At 40.4% G+C, this 23,911-nt stretch overlaps 2 protein-coding genes across 5 annotated transcripts; one reads left to right on the plus strand and one right to left on the minus strand.

Moving 5' to 3' along the window:
• Nucleotides 1–475: 475 nt before the first annotated feature.
• LOC108443679 (receptor-type tyrosine-protein phosphatase H-like) lies at nt 476–9,667 on the minus strand. 3 transcript variants are annotated; one of them, XM_017724476.2, is made up of 8 exons: nt 9,588–9,667; nt 8,406–8,424; nt 7,172–7,426; nt 6,654–6,917; nt 6,244–6,507; nt 4,677–4,934; nt 3,040–3,133; nt 476–1,113 (listed from the first exon to the last, which is right to left on the minus strand). In XM_017724476.2, exons 3-8 carry the CDS (start codon nt 7,293–7,295, stop codon nt 933–935), a joined length of 1,185 nt encoding a protein of 394 aa, XP_017579965.1. In that variant the 5' UTR covers nt 7,296–7,426; nt 8,406–8,424; nt 9,588–9,667; the 3' UTR covers nt 476–932. The 3 variants fall into 3 exon arrangements, with proteins under 3 accessions (XP_017579965.1, XP_017579964.1, XP_017579963.1); XM_017724475.2 differs by having other exon boundaries at nt 9,546–9,632; XM_017724474.2 differs by lacking the exon at nt 9,588–9,667 and adding an exon at nt 8,827–9,106.
• Nucleotides 9,668–9,898: 231 nt separating this feature from the next.
• On the plus strand, nt 9,899–23,911 carry LOC108443677 (serine/threonine-protein kinase pim-1-like). Of its 2 annotated transcripts, XM_017724472.2 has the most exons (4): nt 9,899–10,188; nt 22,841–23,219; nt 23,312–23,485; nt 23,770–23,911. In XM_017724472.2, exons 1-4 carry the CDS (start codon nt 9,955–9,957, stop codon nt 23,841–23,843), a joined length of 861 nt encoding a protein of 286 aa, XP_017579961.2. In that variant the 5' UTR covers nt 9,899–9,954; the 3' UTR covers nt 23,844–23,911. The 2 variants fall into 2 exon arrangements, 1 of the variants encoding a protein (XP_017579961.2); XR_005130071.1 differs by lacking the exons at nt 22,841–23,219; nt 23,312–23,485; nt 23,770–23,911 and adding an exon at nt 15,238–15,534 and having other exon boundaries at nt 10,102–10,188.

The following is a 23,911-nucleotide window of genomic DNA, read 5'->3' on the forward strand; positions in this document are numbered from 1 at the left end:
ATAGCGCACACCTTTGTGCTCAGTAGTGTGTATACACTCTATTCTTACCCAAAAACGAATCACAAATAAGAAAACGTGGGTAAATATCAGAATCCTTATGAAAACTGCAGGTTAGGGAACAAGCCCTGTGACCAGAAGGTCGCCGGTTCGATCCCCAGAGCTGATAGCGCATGACTGAGGTGTCCTTGAGCAAGATACCTAACCCCCCACTGCTCCCCAGGTGCTCCGGCCAAGTGTGCTCACTGCCCCCTAGTGTGGGTGCTCACCAGTGTGTATGTGGTGTTTCACTTCACAGTGGGGTTAAATGCGGAGGTGAAATTTCCCCGTTGTGGGACTTAAGGGTCACTTAAGTGGGCTTTATGATTGAACTACTTAGATGGATGACGCCTATGATGAATGTTCATATGTCGCTTTAAATGGTAATTTATGTAAAACACAGTCAGCAGAGCAAACCAGTCAGTGAAACACACTTCAGTTCCTAAAATACATTTATTGAAAGATACCAGACCAAAGTAATGAAAATATATTTACATATTTCACACATACAAATTATAATGCCCAAGAGAACAATATTTAAGTAACTAGGCTATTTGACCTATTACTTTAAATGACTTTACTCTAGACATTATATAAGCCATTTACAAATTGCTTTTACTTAAAGGTCCATAACACTACATTTCAACCTATTTAAAAAAATAAATAAAATAGATGGACATCTGGATATGCCTCAATACAGCAGCATTTAGATTCTTTACATATTCATAATTTGTTGTTTGGGCTAAGATTATTAACATGAGGTGACATTCAAGAAACAGAAATCATTTATAACATGGTGTCAAAAGAACAAACCAAGAAAAGGATCAGTTCATGCTCTTGCAGCCTTAAACACACCCTCAGCTTCTCTCCTTTCTCTACACCAGTATCCTTGCAGTTTAGTGACATCTAGGGCTTTGGTATGGATTGTCCTGCAAGGGCTTAATGCTTTTTTGCTTACGTGAAAGGTGCTTCTTCTGAACAGATGCCCTTGTTTTTGCCTGGACAGGAGCATTATGCCCACCTTCTTCGAGTCCTTGAATTGGTGCAGAATGGGTAGGTTTCTCTCTTTGGCTTTTTCTGCAAAATTCAATGTGAACAAATTCAAATGACACCAACAAGAACATGAATTTCAGTCTCTGTATCTCTGAACACACTTTCTATAGGGATGCACCAACGTGGGAATTGTGAGCTGATGTCAGACTCCAATATTTTATTTTATTTTTTTAAGTACATCTCTAACAAATGTTGATAGAAACATTTTTGAAATGTAGAAATTGGGACTACCTACAACCCCAATTCCAATGAAGTTGGGACGTGTAAAACAAATAAAAACAGAATACGATGATTTGCAAATTCTTTTCAATCTATATTCAATTGAATGCACTACAAAGACAAGATATTTAATGTTCAAACGGATAAACTTTATTGTTTTTTGCTAATATTCACTCATTTTGAATTTGATGCCTGCAACACGTTCCAAAGAAGTTGGGACAGGGGCATGTTTACCACTGTGTTACATCACCTTTCCTTTTAACAACAATCAATAAGCGTTTGGGAACTGAGGACACTAATTGTTGAAGCTTCATCATTCTTGCTTGATGTACAACTTCAGTTGCTCAACAGTCCGGGGTCTCTGTTGTCATATTTTGTGCTTCATAATGCGCCACACATTTTCAATGGGAGACAGGTCTGGTCTGCAGGCAGGCCAGTCTAGTACCCACACTCTTTTACTACGAAGCCACGCTGTTGTAACACATGCAGAATGTGGCTTGGCATTGTCTTGCTGAAATAAGCAGGAACGTCCCTGAAAAAGACGTTGCTTGGATGGCAGCATATGTTGCTCCAAAACCTGTATGTACCTTTCAGCATTAATGGTGCCTTCACAGATGTGCAAGTTACTCATGCCATGGGCACTAACACACCCCCACACCATCAGAGATGCTGGACACGACTTTACAAAAACAGTTTGAAATGTGGACTCGTCAGACCACAGGACACTTTTCCACTTTATATCTTTCCATCTCAGATGAGCTCGGGCCCAGAGAAGCCGGCGGCGCTTTCGCTTTGCATGGCAGAGTTTTAACTTGCACTTGTAGACTGAGCAACGAACTGTGTTCACTGACAATGTTTTTCTGAAGTGTTCCTGAGCCCATGTGTTAATATCCATTACAGAATGATGTGGGTTTTTAATGCAGTGCCGCCTGAGGGATCGAAGGTCACAGGCATTCAATGTTGATTTTCTGCCTTGCCACTTACTTGCAGAGATTTTTCCAGAGTCTCTGAATATTTTGATATTATGGACTGCAGATGATGAAATCCTTGCAATTGCACATTGTGAAACATTGTTCTCAACAATGTTGTTCACAAAGGCGTGAACCTCTCCCCATCCTTGCTTATGAACGACTGAGCCTTTCAGGGATGCTCTCTTTATACCCAATCATGACACTCACCTGTTTCCAATTAGCCTGTTCACCTGTGGAATGTTCCAAACAGGTGTTTTTTCAGCATTCCTCAACTTTCCCCGTCTTTTGTTGCCCCTGTCCCAACTTCTTTGGAACGTGTTGCAGGCATCAAATACAAAATGAGTGAATATTTGCAAAAACAATAAAGTTTATCTGTTTGAACTTTAAATATCTTGTCTTTGTAGTGTAATCAATTGAATATAGGTTGAAAAGGATTTGCAAGTCATCGTATTCTGTTTTTAATTATGTTTTACACAACATCCCAACTTCATTGGAATTGGGGTTGTAGATTAGCATTACAGAGGCATAAAGCATTTATTTCCATATGGTACCAAACTCGGCAAAATGAAAGAATGTCACCTAAACATTCTGCTCTTCAGGGTAAAAATCTGTTATTATATCAGTTTGAAATATCTGTCAAATCTAAAAATCTGAATGATGAATTTTTAAGCAATTACCATCAATACCAATGATTCCAATACCATTGGGCATCCCTAATTTTCAAAAATTTAATTTCATATATAATGACAAAAAAGCTAACCTGTTAAGAACAGACCGCCTGCACTTCATACAAACTCCGAGACAAATAACGAAAACAACGAACAGAGCAGCCAATGTTGCTCCTGCTATCACTCCTGGGAAATACAGAGAAACAGATAAACCCACTGCCTTCCCCAAAGTAAGCCAGATGGAGTCGTACTAATTCCTCAGCACTACCACATAGCAGGATCTCAAATAAGTCTGAAAAACCAAAGAGGTTACATAAATTAGGCCGGGCAGTGCATATCCTGGAACATCTCAAGAAGGTTAAGCTTCCTGAAGTATTGCTTGTCCATGTCTACACTGCCTCAATTGGGCCAATCATTGCACCCTTTGTTTGAGTAAGCTGTGAATCTTCACTCACCATATGTAAGCCCTTAAAAATACACATGCCAATTATATGCAGGTTATCTGGAGAAATGTGGTAGAAGAACCACTTTTTGCTCCCTACAGCAATGCTTCTCAAACTGGTTGTCAGCCCCCCTGAGACATTTAGTTACATCCCCATGTGCTGGGAGCTGCAATAAAGCAAAAAATGTGGATTATTTGGAAATCCTAAGGCCTGATTTCAGAACTAGTGATCTAAAAATCCTATCAGCTATCAATAACTGCATGGTTTTCAAGGGACACTACACTCTCAGAAAAAAAAAGGTACGATACTGTCACTGTGGTGGTACCCTTAGGGGTACCTTTAGTCATAGAACATAACTGTACCATAACCCACTGAAATGATATTTTCTAAGATGTATTGACTCTACACACCCCGTCTCATCGCCAGGCTTTTTATTAAATGGTTCTGTTTTTAAAAATAAGTTTATAAAAAGATAGAAATGTCAACTTTTCCACTGGGAAAAACCTATTTAAGGTACACAATTGGACCTTAAAACCACTGTTGTACCTTTGAGGGAACGTTTACACTGTTTGTACCTTGATGAATGAATCGTGTATCTGCACGGTACCTTTATTTCTAACAGTGTATGATATTGTATTGCATAACTGTTCATATATTATTCTTCACTCCAGTGGAAAATCCACTGCAGCACTACATATTATACAGGGTGTCCCAAAAAAACTGACATCATTTCGTAGTCTAATAACAGACAACTCTGCCTCAAATGATCTCAAATTGTAACAAAACGTGTAAAAACTAATCGTTTAATTTTTAATGTTTTTTCCCCCCTCGGTTGAACACGGCACAAACGCAGCATGTTCGGCAGGAGCTGGACTACCAACATGATGTGTGTCGTGTCACAGGCGTTGCGCATATCAAACATTTGTGAAGCTGTGAAATCGGTTATAAAATCTACATCCCGCTGAATTTCTTGTTTGAATTTTGATAAATAAATCTTGTATTGTTCAACATGAAGCCTATTTAATTTCCTTTGCCTTGGACATGCAGTTACTCAGATATTCACATCTCAAATTATTTTTAGGACACCCTGTATATTACCTCCAAATCTCAATACAGATCAATAGAGAGTAATCTGATGAAAGGTGTTTTTTTTTTTTGTTTCCACCATCACTACAAGTATTAAAATTATAAACAACTATCAAGGAAAAATTTTCCTTTGGAGAACAATTTCTAAAGCATGAAGTAACAGCTAAACTATTACCCAAAACTGCATGACACGTCCTCACCTTTGGGATCAGTCTGACAGCTGACCGACACCGTAGCACTCCTTATAGCTCCCGAGAGCAACTTCAGTGTCAGATGATACCAGCGTGCAGGTTGAAGATCACGGATCTCGAGCCTTGTTCCATTTGAGTACTGAGGATTCCTTCCCTCCACTAGCACCTCCACTCCAGTCCATGTTCCAGCTGGAGCATTCCATATCAAAACTAAAGCCCTGCCACCAGACACACGCTCACAGCGAAGGCCAGTCACTGTCCGGGAAACTGGTGAAAACACAGAGAGCAAGAGAGTTGCTTTTTTGTGCATCATTTTGTAACTAAAAGAACCAAATCACTTTGACTTGGAAACACTTAAAGATCAGACTTTCAGAACTTCTGAATAATACTTCCTAGATTACATCATCTCAGTCTAGGATAGGATGCATGAAGTGTATAAACCTTCAGTTCCACCTGTAATATGGAATATTTATATATCTATATTCTATCCCCTGTGGACCCTGCATCTCATCTATTTCTCAACCTCACAAATTTGCATATTGCACATATGGAAAAGTGTCCAATTGTACATATAGCTTTTATTTCATAACATATTACTGTATATTGGAATAGTGCAACACTATATATATGGTCTATATTGTGTATACAGAGTCAATGTATATATTGCTGGTGTCAGGAGAAAAAAAAAATCAGTTTTTGTCATAATTTGAAAATGACTGTTGTGCTTTACACTGGGTGTAAAATTCATGATGAATGGACCAAAAGAAACAGTCCAAAATGACTGGGAAAAAGTCTGGTTCCATTGACTTGCATTAGAAGTAAAGCAGGTTTTCCCTTCTCCTGTGAAGTTATCATTTTGAACATAAGTTTTGTTCCGACAACAGCAATCTATATAGTTAATATTTAATAAATGTAACATTTTATTTTTTTTTTGGTTGGTTTGACCATACAGCTTTTTCCTGTGACTGCTGTGTAACTAAAATGCCTGATTTTGCTCACTTTGTGTAATATTTGCAACAATATTAGTAAAATTTGCTCTACCATACTTTAACCGCTTCCTGTAATAATCCAGTGTTTTAACAGTAAATGGGAATAAACTATTACCTATACATATTTTTTAGCAAGCTGTTTAAAGTCAGATCAACCTTCCATAGTTCTCCATCAAAGCAATAATCGCCTTTGATGCATCGTCAGAGTTAATTTTATGGCCAATAACAGATTAAATCGTCCAATTGCCCAGGCCTACTTTGAACTAATCACCTAATGTTCTTTGCAGTAATAAACATGGTGCGTTATTGTCCATAAAAGTGCACAGAAAATCAAGTTAAATTTTTGTTTCTTGATGAGAAACTGAGTCATTTCACACTCTAAAGATTCCATTTGCCAATGAACTTTCTCCCGGCTTTACCCACGGCTTGCCAGCTAAACAGCACAAAAAGAAAAGCACGTCTACATAAATGAGAAATTACTTGTACAATTTAAACCTTTAATGCATAAATAATGCAGTGACTGGACAAAACTGCTAGCACTTGCAAATATTGCTAGGGTTGGTATGAAAACAAGAATAGCTTTAAACCTGTGACTGAAGAGAATTTCAGGCCTCTGCTCCTCACACCTTCGAACACAGTATAGAGGGTGAAGGTGTATTTGGTCCCTGGAGAGAGTGATGTAACTGTATAGGTGACTGGAGAATTTTTGTCCGAGTCAGTAATTGAGGTTTCGGTCCCATTGCTGTGCACCAGAATGTAGCTGATGTTATTGCCGTTCCCTTTTTCCCAAGACAGCACCAGGTAATTTTCACTCTGCTGCATCACATTAACTCTAGGAACATTGATGGGCACTGAAACACAGAGGAACACCAATAAAATCACAGAGAAAGATCACAACAAGGTCTTTCACGCAGAAATAATCAATTAAACCAAAGGATTTTAGATCTCATAACCATTCCACATTGTAATTAGCTGCGAAGGACGCTGGTGGACTTACTGGTGACCACAGAAAAGTTGTACCCACTACTCCTTTCTCCTCCAAATACTGTGTAGAGAGTGAAGTTGTATTTGGTCCCAGGAGAAAGCGATGAGACAGTATATGTCGCTACAGACCCTCCCCAGTAGATAGGAGTGTACGTCTCAGTCTTGTTGTGCCTCAGTAGATAAATGTAAGAATACCTGTTGTGCACTTTTTTCCATTCAAGCGTTACTGCAATCTCAGAACGAGCTTTTACAGAAACACTGGCAACATTAGAAGGACCTGGAAGAGAGTGAACAAGAAAGAATACATTTGTAATAAATCGATAAAATAATAAAATGTCATGGCAAACAACGTTAAAATAAAAGGTAATTACAGTCTTAGACAAAGCCTTTAAAAGAAACACTGATATTAGAAGGAGCTGAAAGGGAGATTGAGAGTAAGAGAGAATGTATTTGTCAAGGAAACATCACCTTCCACCACCTTTCACATGATCTCAGTTGAATTAAAAAGGACACAAGACTGTTGGCCCTTACTAGTAACTACAGTGAACTGGAATCCACTGCTCCGTACACCTTTAAGCACAGTGTACAAAGTAAAGGTGTATTTAGTCCCAGCAGAGAGAGAGGAGACTGTGTACGTCACCATGGAGCCATTCATCGATGCGCTAAGTGGAATCTCTGTTCCATTAAAGTATTTCAGAACGTAACCGACATTGGTCACTTTGTTCCATTCCAAGGTCAGCTCTGTCTCAGTCCGGGCCTTTACAGAGACGCTAGCAACATTAGGAGCTAGAGGAGGGAGAAACGGAGAGATAGATATTACACTTTTTGCTTTTTAATAATCCCAACCAATCAAACCATCCGGTGAGGGCAGGATGTACTTGAACTATAAATGAAAATCTCTGTAAAACTCAGAGTTTCTAGATAATTCAATGGTTGGCACATAAACAGAGACATTCAGAGCGTTCTGAAGTGAAATGGTGCACTGCAGAGAAGCTCAGCGGGTCGAAAATGACCAATGAGCTTCACGTCTTCTAGTTTATAATGGTGAAATAGTGGTAAATGTGAAAATGTAAGTTTCCCTTGGATATGATTTTGCCTTAGAACCCACTCCATGAATCTCTTTCCAAAAATACATTACAGGTTAAACCGTTCACTCAAAACAATCAGAAAACAATGTCTCTGAGAACAAGCAGCATATTCATAACCATTTCATATACAGAAATAACTTTCTGTGAGGGAGCGTTTAGAGGCATTAAACTCTTTAGATGTCTGGTTCTCGTCACCACCACTACTGTGAACAACTGGATTCGGTTGTAGTTTGGAGCATTTTACATCCAAACTTCATTTTAGTCATGTGTATGGCGTAGTGGGTAACATCGCTGCCTTCCACGCTGTAGGCTGTGGTTCAGTCCCCACCTGGGCAAACACCCTACGTTAAACTAATAAGAGTCCTTGGGCAAGACTCCTAACACTACCTTCGCCTACCTGTGTAAAAATGGTCAAATTGTAAGTCGCCAAATGGTGCAAACGTCATGCAGAAACATTTAAACAAGACGTGTAATTAGGCTTTCTGACAAGTTATGTAAGATTAACATAAATGTCTTGATCCAAGCTTTGACTGGCTTTGACTGGGTAAAAAACAGAGCTTGTGTTGTGAAATTTTGGAAACAAATGCAAAAGCAAAGCACACAGCATTAAAAGAATTTAAGAGCTTGCATCTCAAAAACCCATCCTAGCCCCACGAAAAGAAAGGATATGGTCTTACGTGTCACAGACGACTGACCCTAGGAAAAAAAGATACAATGCAAAAAGTAATTAGAACAGTGCTTTTCAATTCAATTCCCATCTACTAGGCATTTTAAGTTTATTCCACAGGAAATTATAAGTGAATAAATGATTTATTCAGCATATAATCACAGGCCTTAGAGGCTCCGAGTTAAGTGTGTCAGGGTAAGAAACACAAACATGTGCATGGGGTGCCTGAGAATGAAACTGAGTTAGAGAGATTGATTGATTGATTGATTGATTGATTGATTGATTGGTTGGTTGACTTTTGGTGTCTCGCTTACATTGAACTTGAAAAGGTGAATGAGCCAGGGCTAATCTAATCATTTCATTAAATCAAACTAAGTGCATTTAAATATATTTAACAAAATAAGACAACTATAATACGCATGTAACCTTACCCAGAGAGGATCCACACAAAAGCACAACAACAGGAAAGCAATTCTCATTGCAAGGACCCAGCTAAACAGTGTAAAAGTGTGTCACTGTTAAAACCTCCGACTGCATGGAACTGCGTTGAAAGGCCCAAGAGCTTCTAACTACATTAACTTTTACAGGACATGCAGCAACAGCGTCAATCTTCTCGTCTTAATTTGGGCAAACAGTAAACGACTTGCACGAAGGCCTCGTTAGGTTATCCACACGTCCCTTGCAGCTCACGACGCTCTGAAACGTGACACCGTAGACACGCCCATCAATGTCGTCGCTCACTGCAAGAATTCTTATTCAAGCTGCTTTTGGCTCCGTTCACTTTTTTTTTTTTTTTTTAATTAGAATTTTTTGATACAGAACAAATGTCATAACTACAAGTTACTAGCTAGGGGGCGTAAAATATGATTACAAAAAAAAAAAAAACAATACAAAGGAGCCGAGCCATACAATGACAGATTAGAACAATACGTTTCTAGAGATCTGGTTTTTCCAGTCATTTCTATTTAATGAAGAATAATATGATTTAAATTCATTCATAAAGCAGTGGTAGGATGGCTTATCCCCCCCCCCCCCCCCGAACTTAAGTTTACCACATAAAATAAAATGGCATCAACATCAAAAGAAAGAATGTTAAGCTTGAGATTAATCCAGTTTCTAATTTCCATCCAAAAACTTTGAGAATATTTACATGAAAAAAACAAATGCTCCAGGGATTCATCTTCTGACTTACAAAAAGGCATGGCTCCGTTCACATTACGAGCCCACGATTTCCCCCTCTTACAAGACGGTTCGCATTACGAGATTCAAACCCGTCAACAATGGAAACGAACCGGGCATGCGCACATCCTAATCAATGCTGTCACGTGAATGATTCACGTGTGCCACGCACAGCAAACAAACTACCCAGCAGAGCGCGACTCCAGCGAAGATAACTGGGTCTGATCAACCCTCAGCGGTGTGTTATTGATATGAATATGATATGATATGAATAATATCAATAACACACAATATCAAATCCGGTTTATCAGACCGGACTTGTGCGCGCAGACGTCCTCAACCTATCAGCAAGCAGGAGGGCTGTTGGTCAGAACAAGGCCATGCGGTCACACCGGCGTTTCTGTTCCTTAAATGCGCGGCCCGAGGACCTGAGTTGTCAAAGGGAACGTGATTTCCAGGGGGAACCGAATCGGATACAACACATGCGGCGACTTTTCGCGTGTTGTTGCCCAAACGCCTGGTCGCTCATCGCCTGTGGGCGGACCGTTGGCTGCCATGGTTTCGCTGACGTCAAGCACGAATCAAATGCGTTCACACTACAAAGAAAAATCCTGGTGAGAAATCCTTTTTTATTTAAGTAAAAAAACTTTTATTTTATTTTATTCCCCGTGTCTGTGCAGACAGTTTGTAAAGAAAACGCTATTTGGTCTTTCTGATTACTGTCTATTTCCGGCAAAAGCATCACAGCCATTACTCCACCTGTAGTAGTTATCTAGGAACTACGGAGCCCCGCTGGTGACCTCCTGTATAAATAAAAATAATGCGTGGCCACGACTTAGTAAGGCGTGGGGACGAGATCCTAATGCGTGGCCACGACTTAGTACGCCGTGATCTCATTCCCACGCCTTACTAAGGCCCAATCCCATTTCACCCCTTGCCCCCAACACTTAGCCCTACCCCTCCGTTTTGCGCGTTCGCGTCTAGGGGTAGGGTCGTCCCGATTGTTGTTGAGATGGAGGGGTAGGGTGAAGTGGAAGGAGAAGATTCCCAGTCGACGGTAAGATGGCTGCACAAGAGGCCAAAAGAGACACATAAATGTAAGTATTTCCCTGTTTAAAAAGCCGTGGTATTGTAAGAGAACCATTGTAATAGCGTTTTATGGTTATTTCCTTCATAACACGCATAAAAATCGCTAGTAATACGCTGACGTCTCGGTTGCTACCTGGCAAATTTTCCTTTTTAAATAAACTTTATTAAATAATCCAAATACATTTCACATTTATGCAAATTTATACACAAATACACAATGCAATTACACACACAAACTATGAATTTAATGAGATAATTATAAGTCCAAGGGATATTTAGATTTTCTGTCCATGGTTCGCAGTCGTTTCAGTTCAAACGTTATCTGTTATAAACAACTTCTGCAGGGATTTGAATCTGTAATTACCATTTTACAGCTCGTTTTCCATAGTTTACAGTTTGTAACACAATCGACCAATAAAAGTCCTTGACATTCTTTGACAAACTTTCCTCAAAAATACCAAACATTATACTCTTAACATTTATATCAAACTTAACACCGAGAGCTTTTAGTCTTTCCCACACAACCACAGAGCGTAACAGTGAAGTAACAGGTGTTCAATAGTCTCATCTTCATCACAGTCAGCCGATGGGCACATTTTCATGGTGACATAGCAGCTCCACTTAACGACACATCGCACAGCCAATCTCCCCACACTGATCAGCCATGCTGTGTCTCTCATGTTCTCCGAGATCTGCCTGGACTGAATGTTTCTGATGCATATCTTACTCTCTGCTTCACTGAGGTGTTTATGTGGATAAAGACCTCCGTAAATGTGTTCGCTTATAATGTTATAGATCTTTTTACTATGAAAATTACACCAGAAGCGAATTTTCCCGATCCACCTTAAATGGTGCAGCAGTTATGTTCTAGTACATGAGGTTGCCTCACCATTTAAGGTGGAATGGGAAATGGATCATGAAGCTGGCGATTTCTTGGTGGCGATAATATATAATTGCCCCCCTCTTTTAAGGTGTATGATGCCCTAAATGTATTTAAGCAGTGAGGAGCTGAACTTTCCACTCTGCCGTCACTGCAGGCTGGCAGGGTCGCCTACAGAGCAGCGCTAGTAGCTGTTAATGAAGTGATGTAGTTTTTTTTGGTTTGTGCTCTTTTTTTATTCGGTGACTCGTTTGACTGATTGACGTGTAAAACTGAAGTTGTGAATGAATCGCGAACGCCCTGCATTCCAGTCTCCTTCGGATAAACGGCAAATGTCAGTGTGATATACCATTATTACTATCGTATGGAGACAAAGCAGGAAAACATGTCCTGATTATTTTCTCCAGGCTATTTTAAATGTGATTCACCTGTCCTGTCATGTGACACACAAGTCATGAAAATCTCAAGGCCGGAAAATCTCATCTCGTCTGTTTACGTAAAAGTCGCTGATGACGTATCCGGGTAGTCTCATTTCATAGGGGAAAGATTTCAACCACTACCCCTAATAATCAGTTTCAAGGGGGGGGGGGTTACATTCGAAAATAAGGGGTAGGGGTAAAAATAAGAAATGGGATTGGGCCTTAAGTCATGGCCACGCGTTAGGATCCCGTTCCCACGCGTTAATAAGGTGTGGCCACACATCATTTTTTATTTATACAGAATGTCACCAGCAAGCCTCCGTAAGGAGCCGAAAATGGAGAGTGCCGTTTCACAGCGGCGGAGATAAAGCGCGTACTATCCTGCTCATGAATGAAGCTTGACCCGGAGTTCCTAATATGGGCATAACGAGGACTACAGAGTGACGCACGACTACAGCGATCTATAGTGTCGTCATTTTGTAGTTCGTCCATGCTCTTATGCCCAGATTAGGGACTCTAAGCTCCATTTCTCTATGGCCAGAATGAATAGGGTTTTCAAAAATCACCCATATCACACTCTGTGTTAACTAAAAATGTTCATAACCCGATACATTTTATCCTGCAAACATTCTTCTGTTGAATATCACTGGATCCTCCGAATTACGAGGTTGTTAAAGAGTTGAAATTTGAAAATTGCTACACGTGAGCTATAGCTACTGTGCACTGAATTCACGTCATTAGACTGGCAGCCTCCTTGAACAGGTTTTGGCATGTTCAGACTGAGGGCAGATGAGAAGGAGTCGGAACAACATCACCAGCTTTCCCTTTCACTGAAACATGATGGATCTTTCCTTTTAGTTTGATTTGAAAAGCTCTATGTGCCTGCACTCAGGCTGATCCAGTACAGACTTGGCTTAATATCACTGCTGACCCCCTGATAAACTGATTCAGGCCTTTATTTATCAGAGGTACCATGTTTCAGTACATTCGCCAGCTTCTTGTTCAACATTTCCCGTTCCACCTTAAATGGTGCAGCACATCACGTTCAAACAAGCAGCCGGCGAATAAGATGATGCAGTCTGCGATGTCAATCTTGATGTCAGACTGAATGAAACTTGGACCGCGTTCAAAGAAATCCACTTTATTCATTCGGAATTCAGAGCATCTAAGAAACCAGGATTTGGGTTTTATCGAATATGAAGCTAGCTGTCACGGTTTTAGGGAATGTTCTACCATTCGGACGCCTCTCTCACTCGCTGCTAATGATGTTCCGGCACTGCATTAACTCTTTGGTGGCTTGAGTCGCTCAGCTTCAGCTAGTGTACACAAACCTATGAGAACTTAGTCTGGTCTAATGTCTGAAACTAAGCAATGTTGGGCTTGGTCAGGGCTTGCATTAAAAACTACCTCACATTAGAAATCTATATATATAATCTATATAATCTGTTGAAGCAATAGAAGGTATCATTTGTTGTTTGCAGTCTTAGAGCACCACCTATTGTCCACTTCAGGTTATTCCCTTTATAATATGGGGATCCACGTTGTCTTCCTCTTCTCATAGGGGAACAAGAGTCATAGTTCCTTCATTGTTGCCTCATGTTCAAGTCACAGTTAGAACCAGTTTGCTTTTAAAGGCATTCATTTCACAATGCCCATAAGTAGAACTTGTTTTCTTGTTACTTTGTGTCATTTGTATACCTATGAGAACAAGCAACATGCTATATAGCTTTCTGTTAAAAATAGCTTTTCTTCGCTTCCATAATCGTGGCTAAATTTAACGTGTTGCTAGGTACTGTCAAGCATGTCCATGAGATTCATATTCTGTAAGAATTTGAGACGTGAGATGCTTCAAAGACGCATATAATTAAAAAATAATAAATCAATGATGAACTTTTAACTTGGAATCAACAACGTATTCATCATTCTGCCTTTTAAATATGATCATTTTTACTATTGTAGTAGCATTCTCTTAGATTTTGACCATAAGACTTAAAAAAATTTAAATGTATATGTTAAAAGTAGAAAACAGACGCTATAATAATTACTAGAAAGTGAAGTTTTTGAAGAAACTCTGTGTTGGCTTGTCACCGTCTACTGTGACCTCATTAAAGTATGTTAAATGACATTCAGTACCTGTGCTGAGGCAGGCCAAGTCCACCCATATTGAGGTAGCCTGAGTGCACCTGCGCTGAAGCGGACTGAGTGAGCATTTAGTTTTGGAAACTTCAGAAGGCTTCAAGACCCGTTTGGAGGGTAATGCTTGGTTTATTTGACATACCAACAGTTTCCAAAATGACATTTACTCAGACCTACTCCTGCAATTTGTTAATGTCAAACTTTATACAATAAAATAAAATAAGCATCACTTCCTAACAGTTAGCTGTTGTCTGCTATGCTAAGATAACGACTCATTGTTTTTTGATTGCTCACAAAATAATCTAAGAAATGATAAAATCTTTTTAAAAAGTAATTTTCAAAGACTTCAGAGAGCCAGGGCGGAGTGAGAAGTACTACATCCTGCAGGGAAACATTGCCAGAGTGAGTAATGCAGGCCTCATTTTCCTGGACCAGTCTATGTAAACATTATTTTTAAGTGCCATCAAATGGTTTCTATTGCTTCTCTAGAACATCCGTTCTTCTGTTCTGGTCTTCACGCTGCTTAATGGCTTGTTCATTATTCCTCTGATTCTCAGTTGGGTCTGTGCCGGTGCAGGACGTCCCCTTCAATGTGCTGGGAGACAATATGAAGTGGAGAGATACGGCGCTCACCAAGATGAGCCTTCGTGAAACATTAACCTTTACTCACCTCTGAGTAAAACCTAAAGAGGGAGTCGGGTTCAACTCAGCATCACATTCTGTGGTCAAGATCATTTCTATTTTATTATTTAACAATACAGACAATAAAAAAAAAACCCATGAACTGAAATGTAACTCCAACAAATTGTTATTTAAAAATCCCTAAAATGTTGCCAATACAAAGTGATGCACATGACCTCTTCTGGCTTTATTGGGGCATCATGATGCTTTAATAGAGTAAATAGTATTTTAGACATTTTTGTGTTTTATTTGACTTGGTCACAATTAGCAGGACAGCTGGACAGCTGCTCTACGCTGGGTTAGAACCTGTAACGTCGGTCACAAAACTACTAAAACGTGCCGCACCCTCATGCCCTAGCACCGCAGTTTTCTGCTTTATTTTTGTGCTTATGCTGTGACCATGGAAGCGGGCCTTCAGTGTAACTAACCCTCACCAGCATGTACTGTGTCTTTCGCAGAAACCAGAGATCTTGAGAAAGACAGCAGAAGTGGAGCTTGTGGTCATCTCCACTGACCCCTGCACAAACACGTTCCTTCTGACTGCAGTGATGGAGGAGCTGCTGTGTGGATTGGCGATACTGACGCAACAGTCAATGCTTTGGTGCTCAAAGTGGCAGTAACAATGGAAGGCGGAGTAATTTGTGTAGTGGAACGTCCTCTGTTTTCGGAGGTTTGAGATGGGGAGGCGTTGTGTTCTTCTGCTCTGCTTGTTCTCTTGCTTTCACTTCATTTTTATTAAATATTGATTTGCTTGAGATTATATTTATATATATATATATATATATATATATATATATATATATATATATATATATATATATATATATATATATATATATACACACTGCTCAAAAAAATAAAGGGAACACTCAAAAACCACATCCTAGATCTGAATGAATGAAATATTCTCATTGAATACTTTGTTCTGTACAAAGTTGAATGTGCTGACAACAAAATTACACAAAAATCATCAATGGAAATCAAATTTATTAACCAATGAAGGCCTGGATTTAGAGTCACACACAAAATTAAAGTGGAAAAACACACTACAGGCTGATCCAACTTTGATGTGATGTCCTTAAAACAAGTCAAAATGAGGCTCAGTATTGTGTGTGGCCTCCACGTGCCTGTATGACCTCCCTACAACGCCTGGGCATGCTCCTGATGAGGTGGCGGATGGTTTCCTGAGGGATCTCTTCCCAGACCTGGACTAAAGCATCCGCCAACTCCTGGACAGTCTGTAGTGCAACGTGGTGTTGGTGGATGGAGCGAGACATGATGTCCCAGATGTGCTCAATCAGATTCAGGTCTGGGGAACGGGCGGGCCAGTCCATAGCTTCAATGCCTTCATCTTGCAGGAACTGCTGATACACTCCAGCCACATGAGGTCTAGCATTGTCCTGCATTAGGAGGAACCCAGGGCCAACCGCACCAGCATATGGTCTCACAAGGGGTCTGAGGATCTCATCTCGGTACCTAATGGCAGTCAGGCTACCTCTGGCGAGCACATGGAGGGCTGTGCGGCCCTCCAAAGAAATGCCACCCCACACCATTACTGACCCACTGCCAAACCGGTCATGCTGAAGGATGTTGCAGGCAGCAGATTGCTCCCCACGGCATCTCCAGACTCTGTCACGTCTGTCACATGTGCTCAGTGTGAACCTGCTTTCATCTGTGAAGAGCACAGGGCGCCAGTGGCGAATTTGCCAATCCTGGTGTTCTCTGGCAAATGCCAAGCGTCCTGCACGGTGTTGGGCTGTGAGCACAACCCCCATCTGTGGACGTCGGGCCCTCATACCATCCTCATGGAGTCAGTTTCGAACGGCTGGGTTTTTGCCCTCCTACGGCCTCCTCCACGTCTCCTGGTGTACTGGCCTGTCTCCTGGTAGCGCCTCCAGCCTCTGGACACTACGCTGACAGACACAGCAAACCTTCTTGCCACAGCTCGCATTGATGTGCTATCCTGGATGAGCTGCACTACCTGAGCCACTTGTGTGGGTTGTAGAGTCCGTCTCATGGTACCACGAGTGTGAAAGCACCACCAACATTCAAAAGTGACCAAAACATCAGCCAGAAAGCAGAAAGGTACTGAGAAGTGTTCTGTGGTCCCCACCTGCAGAACCACTCCTTTATTGAGTGTGTCTTGCTAATTGCCAATAATTTCCACTTGTTGTCTATTCCATTTGCACAACAGCTGTGAAATTGATTGTCAATCAGTGATGCTTCCTGTGTTGTTTAAGTGTTCCCTTTATTTTTTTGAGCAGTGTATATATCCTGATCTGCACTGCTGGATTGGAGCCATACTGGGCTGGATGGAGGTCTAACCTGTGCTGCATACAGCGTTGTGCAATGGAGAAATCCTCAGAACGATATAATGAATTATAGATATGGTGTAATATAAATCCAAACAGAGGAATGAAACATAAGTTCAGTTATCAGACAAAAATAGTACAACCCCATTTCCAAAAAAGTTGGGATGCTGTGCAGAATGTAGGTAAAAATAGAACGCCATGATCTGCAAATCATGTGAACCATATTTTTTGAAGGAAAATACTACAAAGACAACAAATCAAATGTTGGAACTGAGAAATTTTATTGTATTTTGAAGTTTTATGCCCATTTTAAATTGGATGCCAACAGCACATTCCAAAAAAGTTGGGACGGGGACATGTTTACCACTGCGTTTCCTCACCTCTTCTTTTAACAACAATCTGTAAGTGTTTGTGAACTGAGGAGACACTACTGTAGTTTCTTGTTTGATACAGAATTTCAGAATCTTAACAGTGCTGGATCTCTTTTGTTGTATGTTTCATTTCATAATGCATCAAATGTTTACAGTGGTGACAGGTCTGGACTGCAGGCAGGCCAATTTAGCACCTGGACTCTTTAATACAGAGTAATTCTGTTGTAAAACATGCAGACTGTGGTCTAAAAGAAGCAAGGCCTTTCCTGAAAAGGAAGTCGTCTGGACGGCAGCATATGTTGCTCGAGAACCTGTTTATATCGTTCAGCATTAATGGTGCATGTCCCCCATGCCATGTGCATTAATGCACCTCTCCATCATGAATACTGGCTTTTGAACTGTGCACTCATAACAAGCTGAGTGGTCTTTAGGCCGGGGGATGCACTGTCCATGATTCCCAAAAAGAATTTCAAATTTTGATGTGTTGGACCACAGGACACTTTTCCACTTCCCCTCAGCCCATTTTAAATGAGCTGAGGCCCACAGAAGGTGGCAGCATTTCTGGATCCTGTTTATATTTGTTTTATTCTTTGCGTTTTAAAGATTTAACTTGCATTTGTGGGTGCAGTGACAAACCTTTCACAGACAGTGGGCTTCAGAAGTGTTTCTGAGCCAAAGCAGTGATTTCCACTACAGAATCAAGTGTTTTTAATGCAGTGCTGCCTGAGGGCCCAAAGATCACGGCCAGCAAATGCTGGTTTTTGGCCTTGTCCTTCGCATACAGAGATTTCTCCTGATTCTCTGAATCTTTTTCATTTTATGTGCTGTAGGTAATGAAAAGCAAAAGTTCTTTGCTGTTTTACGTTGAGAGACATTGCACTTGATCATGCAGTCTTTCACAGAGAACCCTCATCTTTACTTCTGAAAGACTGTCTGGGATGCTCATTTTATACACAATCATGTTACTGACCTGTTGCCGATTAACCAGCAGGTGTTCCTTTAGCATTACACAACTTTACCAGCCTTTTCTTACCCTGTCCATGGAATATAATATGTCCTAATGAAATATAGGATTTAAATGATTTACACACCACTTTATTTCGCTTTTATTTACATCTTGCACAGTGTCCCAAATTCTTTGGAAATGGGGTTGTATTTTGTAATGTGTAGTTCTTTCAAATGTGTAAACTGATTCAAGTCCAGTAGGTGATTAGAAATTTAACTCAACCTTTCACCTGCCCAGTTACTGTTTCATTAATCCTGAACTGACTGAGTACTTTATACAATCATTATTGGAAACCACATAAAAAATGCAGCGCAGTGTCCAGTCCAGCCTAAAGTCACACAGCTGCTGTATTTTTAAGAGCTTTTGAACTCCAGTTATAGGAGATTAAAATGTCAGTGAGCGGGAGCAGCCAATCAGCTGCTCCGCTTGCCAGCCAGACATCATTAGAGACTATTTTAACTTAATGTTGCACTGAGTGAGAGCAGCTGATGAATATGCAGAATAAGGAGCTGTGATTCGCTGTAGTCAATAAGTCATTTATCTGCAGCAGATTTAGTGTAATACCACAAAGGGCCGTTAGGGGGCCGTTAGTGTAACAACATTAAAAACGTCCATCTTTTTAATGCACTTGTCAGTGCAAAACGCGTTTTGTGCTGAATCAAAAGTTCACAGATATCACAGACCTTTAGGTCCCAATAGAAAACTATCAAATGCATTTAGAATCAGCCACGAATCACCTGTTAAACCATTAGGATCCTTTACACGCGTCACACATCAACCCATTAAAAAAAAACACATTACAAAACCATCAGGGCCTAAAGAAAAAACGTAATGGTTTCTATGGGTTTTTTTCAGCTAGGTGGTCTCCAGCTCTGAGATACTAATGATTTGGTCATTCAGAAGTGAGGTGCTGAAGGGGGGAGTCGTACAAGATGGCGACTGGTGCAGACGCTATTTAAGGTCGGCCTGATTAGCTCGTCTTAATTCGCCTCTTATTTTGCCCTATTTTTTGTTTATTTGCCTGCAATTCAATGTAGGAACGTTGGGGACGTTTCCTCCACAATATCTGCAAAAAAAGAAAAAAGACCAACGATAGGAAACCGTTCGACGTGCTGCTCGTATTGTGGTGACTGCCAGCGAAATGGAGATGGTGAACAAAACACAGAGCAACAGAAAAAGCGACATGGACTCCCTCTCGGACCACTCGTATTCAAACGAGCTGAGCTCTGACGAGAACATGCAGCAGGAACTTACAAGACCCTCTGGAGGAACTGCCGCCATCTCCTGCAGATAGAATAACGGGATAGATCCCAGAAAGAATAACGGGCCAACACCATCACGGCTCCAACAACAAAAATCAACGAGAGCTCTGGTCATCTTGAACGGTGGGTTCAGGCAAACTCAGTCGAAATCGCTGAAATTAAAACCTCTTTGAATTTTGCCTTCGATGAGATTGAAGAGTTGAAAAGAAAAAACCCCGCTCTGAAAGAAAAGTGCAAAAAGCCAGAAATGTCTGTTTCAACCCTCGACGAAAGGCTGTCAGAGGTGGATCGTTACACGAGATGGTGGTGTCTGCGGCTGTCTGGTTTACCCAAACAGGAAAGCGAGGACGTGAAAAGCAAAGTGATGGATGTCTGCATGAGGCTGGCGCCGGAGCTGGAAGACAGCGGTAAAATGGCCATCGATGTTGCCCACAGACCGGGCCATCTGTGATCATTCTCTCTGCGTTCCGCTGGATCAGGGACTTGATCTGGAGGGAAGGCCAAAAACAGCGCCTACCTGAAGGAGCGTGAACTGCGTTTTGGGGAGGACCTTACAAAGATGGAGAATCTGATGAGGTCTCTGCTCTGGCCACAAGTCGAACAAGCTCGCAAAAACGATAAAAGAGCCCTTTTCCATGGTCGAGAGATCAGATGCGTTGGTCACAGCTAAAAGGCTGGTAATTCCCCTGAGAGGGATGAGCTCTTAACTTGCTGGCTGAAAACATTTCTCAGCCTCTGGAACTAAGTTTGCTTCCCGTGTGGGGCAGTTTGTTATGAGCGTGGTGTTCAGATATGATGTTCAGTACACGGAGTTGCTCAGAATTAGTTTTCGTTTCACTGAATGTGAGAGGATTACAGGATTCACTAAAAGAATCTCTTTTACTAGAATCTCATTCACCTCCTACTGATGTGTCTTTGGAAAGCGCAGTGGGGTAGCGAGATCTGGTTTTCTCATGGATCTAATCATTGAGGTGTCCTTTGGGGTAAAAATAATGGAAAAGTGTTACACTGCAAGTGTGATCTTAATGGTCATTGGCTAACTTTAGCAATTGAGTGTGATGAACACCAATTTATTCATTCCAATATTTATGGGCATAATGGGAACAGGGATAACGCTAAGTTGTTTGTGGACATTGGAAAATATATCGGTCATTTTCTTGGTTTGTACCCAAAAACCCAATATTATAACAGGGGGAGACTTTAACATAGTAATGGACAACATAAAGGATAGATATCCAGCTAGACCTCGCTCCCATACCAATTGTCTACAGTTATTTTGTCTTAACTTAGACTTGTTAGACATCTGGAGGGCAAAAAATCCAGATTTACAGTTATTTACCTGGAATAATAAGGATTCAAGTCTTTAGTCTAGAATTGATATGTGGCTTGTTTCAAGGGATTTAGAAAGCAAAATGAAGACTGTTGATATGAATCCTGCCATATTGTCAGACCATAAGATGATAAAGATCCACCTAGTTTTGGAAGACAAGCCATCTAGATTAAAATATGGAACATACTGGAAATTAATTTTAATTAAATTAACTTTTAATTTTAAAAATTGTAATTAACTTTTATTAAATAATGATGAGTTGGTAAGGGGCTTAAGTAGTCTTATTGATAAATACTGGAAAACTGCTTTTGACAGTAAGGAATATGGGGAAAAATTGGGAGTTGTTAAAATATGAAATTAGATATTTATCAATAACTAAAGGGAAGGAGCTTGCTGTTTAAAAAAAAAAAAAGAGTAAGAATGCAAATATAATACAGAGACTTTCAGCTATGTACAACAACCAAGGGGAAAATGAAGTTGATTTTAAAGAACTTTAATGTCTGCAAACTGAGCTAGATGATTTTTATAAAGAGAAAGCTGGTGCTTTTATACGTTCTAGACAGAAAAGGATGGAGGAAGGAGAAAAAAACTGTAGGTATTTTTTTGGCCTTAAAAAGAAAAGTGCAAAATACTTTGTTGAAAAAACTGAAGATTGAGGAAAAAATGTGCGCTGACATAACTGGCGTTTCTGATTTTGTTGCCAGTTTTTATAAAAACCTGTATAAAGCTTTACATCATCCAGACAGTACACAATTATTTAACTCACTTAGGAACCCTTTAATAGCTGGTGAAGAATTTAAAACAATTTGCTCAGGAAAAATAACCTTGGAAGAAATTAGAAATAGTATTCTTAGACTGAAAAGTAATAAATCACCGGGTAATGATGGACTGACTTCTGAATTTAAGTTATTTCTTGATAAAACCTCAGTTTTCCTTCTTGCAGTTTATGTAGAATCGTTCATTAAGGGAGAGTTACCCCGTAGTTTGAAACAAGGGATTATTACTTTAATTCCAAAACCTAATAAGGACATATTGTTAATTGATAATTGGCGACCTATTGCTCTCCTAAATAATGATTACAAAATCACTGCATCTGTTTTGGCTGCACGTCTTAAATCAGGTTTAGACTCTATTATTAGTCAAAACCCATCTGGTTTTATAAAAGGTCGCCATATCTCAAGTAATATCTGATTGATACTGGACCTAATTGATTAATCAATTAGTCAAAACCCATCTGGTTTTATAAAAGGTCGCCATATCTCAAGTAATATCTGATTGATACTGGACCTAATTGATTAATAGTGAACTCTTGGAAGGTAACCCTTTTATTTCTTGATTTTCATAAGGCAATTCACACAATAAGCCATACGTTTATTTTTGATACTCTGCTTTTTTTTTTTAATCTGGGCCACCCTTTTGTCCATATGATTAAAACCTTATATAATGATATAAATAGTTCAGTCAAACTGGCTTATGGAATGTCACCCAGATTTTCTGTTAAAAGAGGCATTTGTCAGGGATGCCCTAGCAGCCCATTACTTTTCCTTCTTTCCACTCAAACTCTTTGCCTTTTAATTGAACAAAATTCATTTAAGGGTATTAATATTGGGAATATGGAAATCAAAATCTCACAATTAGCTGATGACACAGCGTTATTTCTTTCAGATCCTGACTGAGATAAATGCTGGTAGAAACACATAATGATCTCAAACCACCATGAGTTTCTCTCCGTGTTCTTCACTGACAGTTCCTCAGCATCTAACTTCCTATTTTCCTGCAGCCTGTTGAGCTAAAAGTCGTGCCTGTGGAGGTGGCTCTGCTGCAGATCATGAACCAGCCACCCATCTGCAACGCCATCATCCAGCTCATCGAGTGGTTTGATGAGCCTGACCGCTACATCTTGATCCTGGAGCGCCCTGACCCTTGCAAGAGCTTGGATAGTTTCCTTCAGGACTATGGAGGTTATGTCACTGAGGACATGGCACGAGACATCATGTGGCAGTCGGTGGCGGCAGCGTTCCAGTGCAGCAAGCGAGGTGTCATGCACCGGGACATCAAACTGGAGAACTTGCTGATCAACCCGCACACCTTGGCGGTCAAGCTGATTGACTTTGGCTGCGGTGATTTGATCAAGAAATCTGGTTACGACATTTTTGAAGGTAAAACAAGGATCTTATCTGTTCAGTGTTGGTACAGAAATGAATGTATTTGCTCAGCTCTGCTTAAATCTCTCCCTCTTTCATGTTCTCAGGCACGACTGAATACTTCCCTCCCGAGTTTTTTCTGAAAGGGAGGTATCACGCTGGACCAGCAACAGTTTGGTCCCTCTGTGTCCTGATGTTCAGGATGGTTTGCGGGTACCTTCCCTTTGCCGAGGATGACATCACTAGTGGAGCTCTGCACTTCAGAGATGGCCTTTCTAATGGTAAGATAAATGAGAGCATCCCGGTAAACAAATGTAAATGAGTGGTTCATACCTTTAACCTTGTAACTGAGTACAGAGGAACAAAGACTGAAAAAAGTATAATTGGAGATGAATATGCAGAGTAATAGCTGAAGAATTTGCTCTACAGGTCTAATGTACACATAATGTATATGTTTATAATAGTGTGTCTATCACACGGTGGTACTTTTAAAATATAGAGAAGAAAAAAGTTTGATTTAGAGGTTAAGCATCTCTCTCCCACCCAATCCCGTCACTCTGTACAGAATGCTGCGATCTAATTCGCTGGTGCCTACAGCGCAACCCAACCATCAGGCTGAATTTGCAGAAGTTACAGTAGCATGACTGGCTACGATGCAACGTGCCAAATTAGGATCAGTTGAGCCAGGGAGGAGAGGAAATGACCAC

The sequence above is a fragment of the Pygocentrus nattereri genome, chromosome 3 (assembly GCF_015220715.1).
Source record: "Pygocentrus nattereri isolate fPygNat1 chromosome 3, fPygNat1.pri, whole genome shotgun sequence".
Classification (NCBI taxonomy): Eukaryota; Metazoa; Chordata; class Actinopteri; order Characiformes; family Serrasalmidae; genus Pygocentrus; species Pygocentrus nattereri.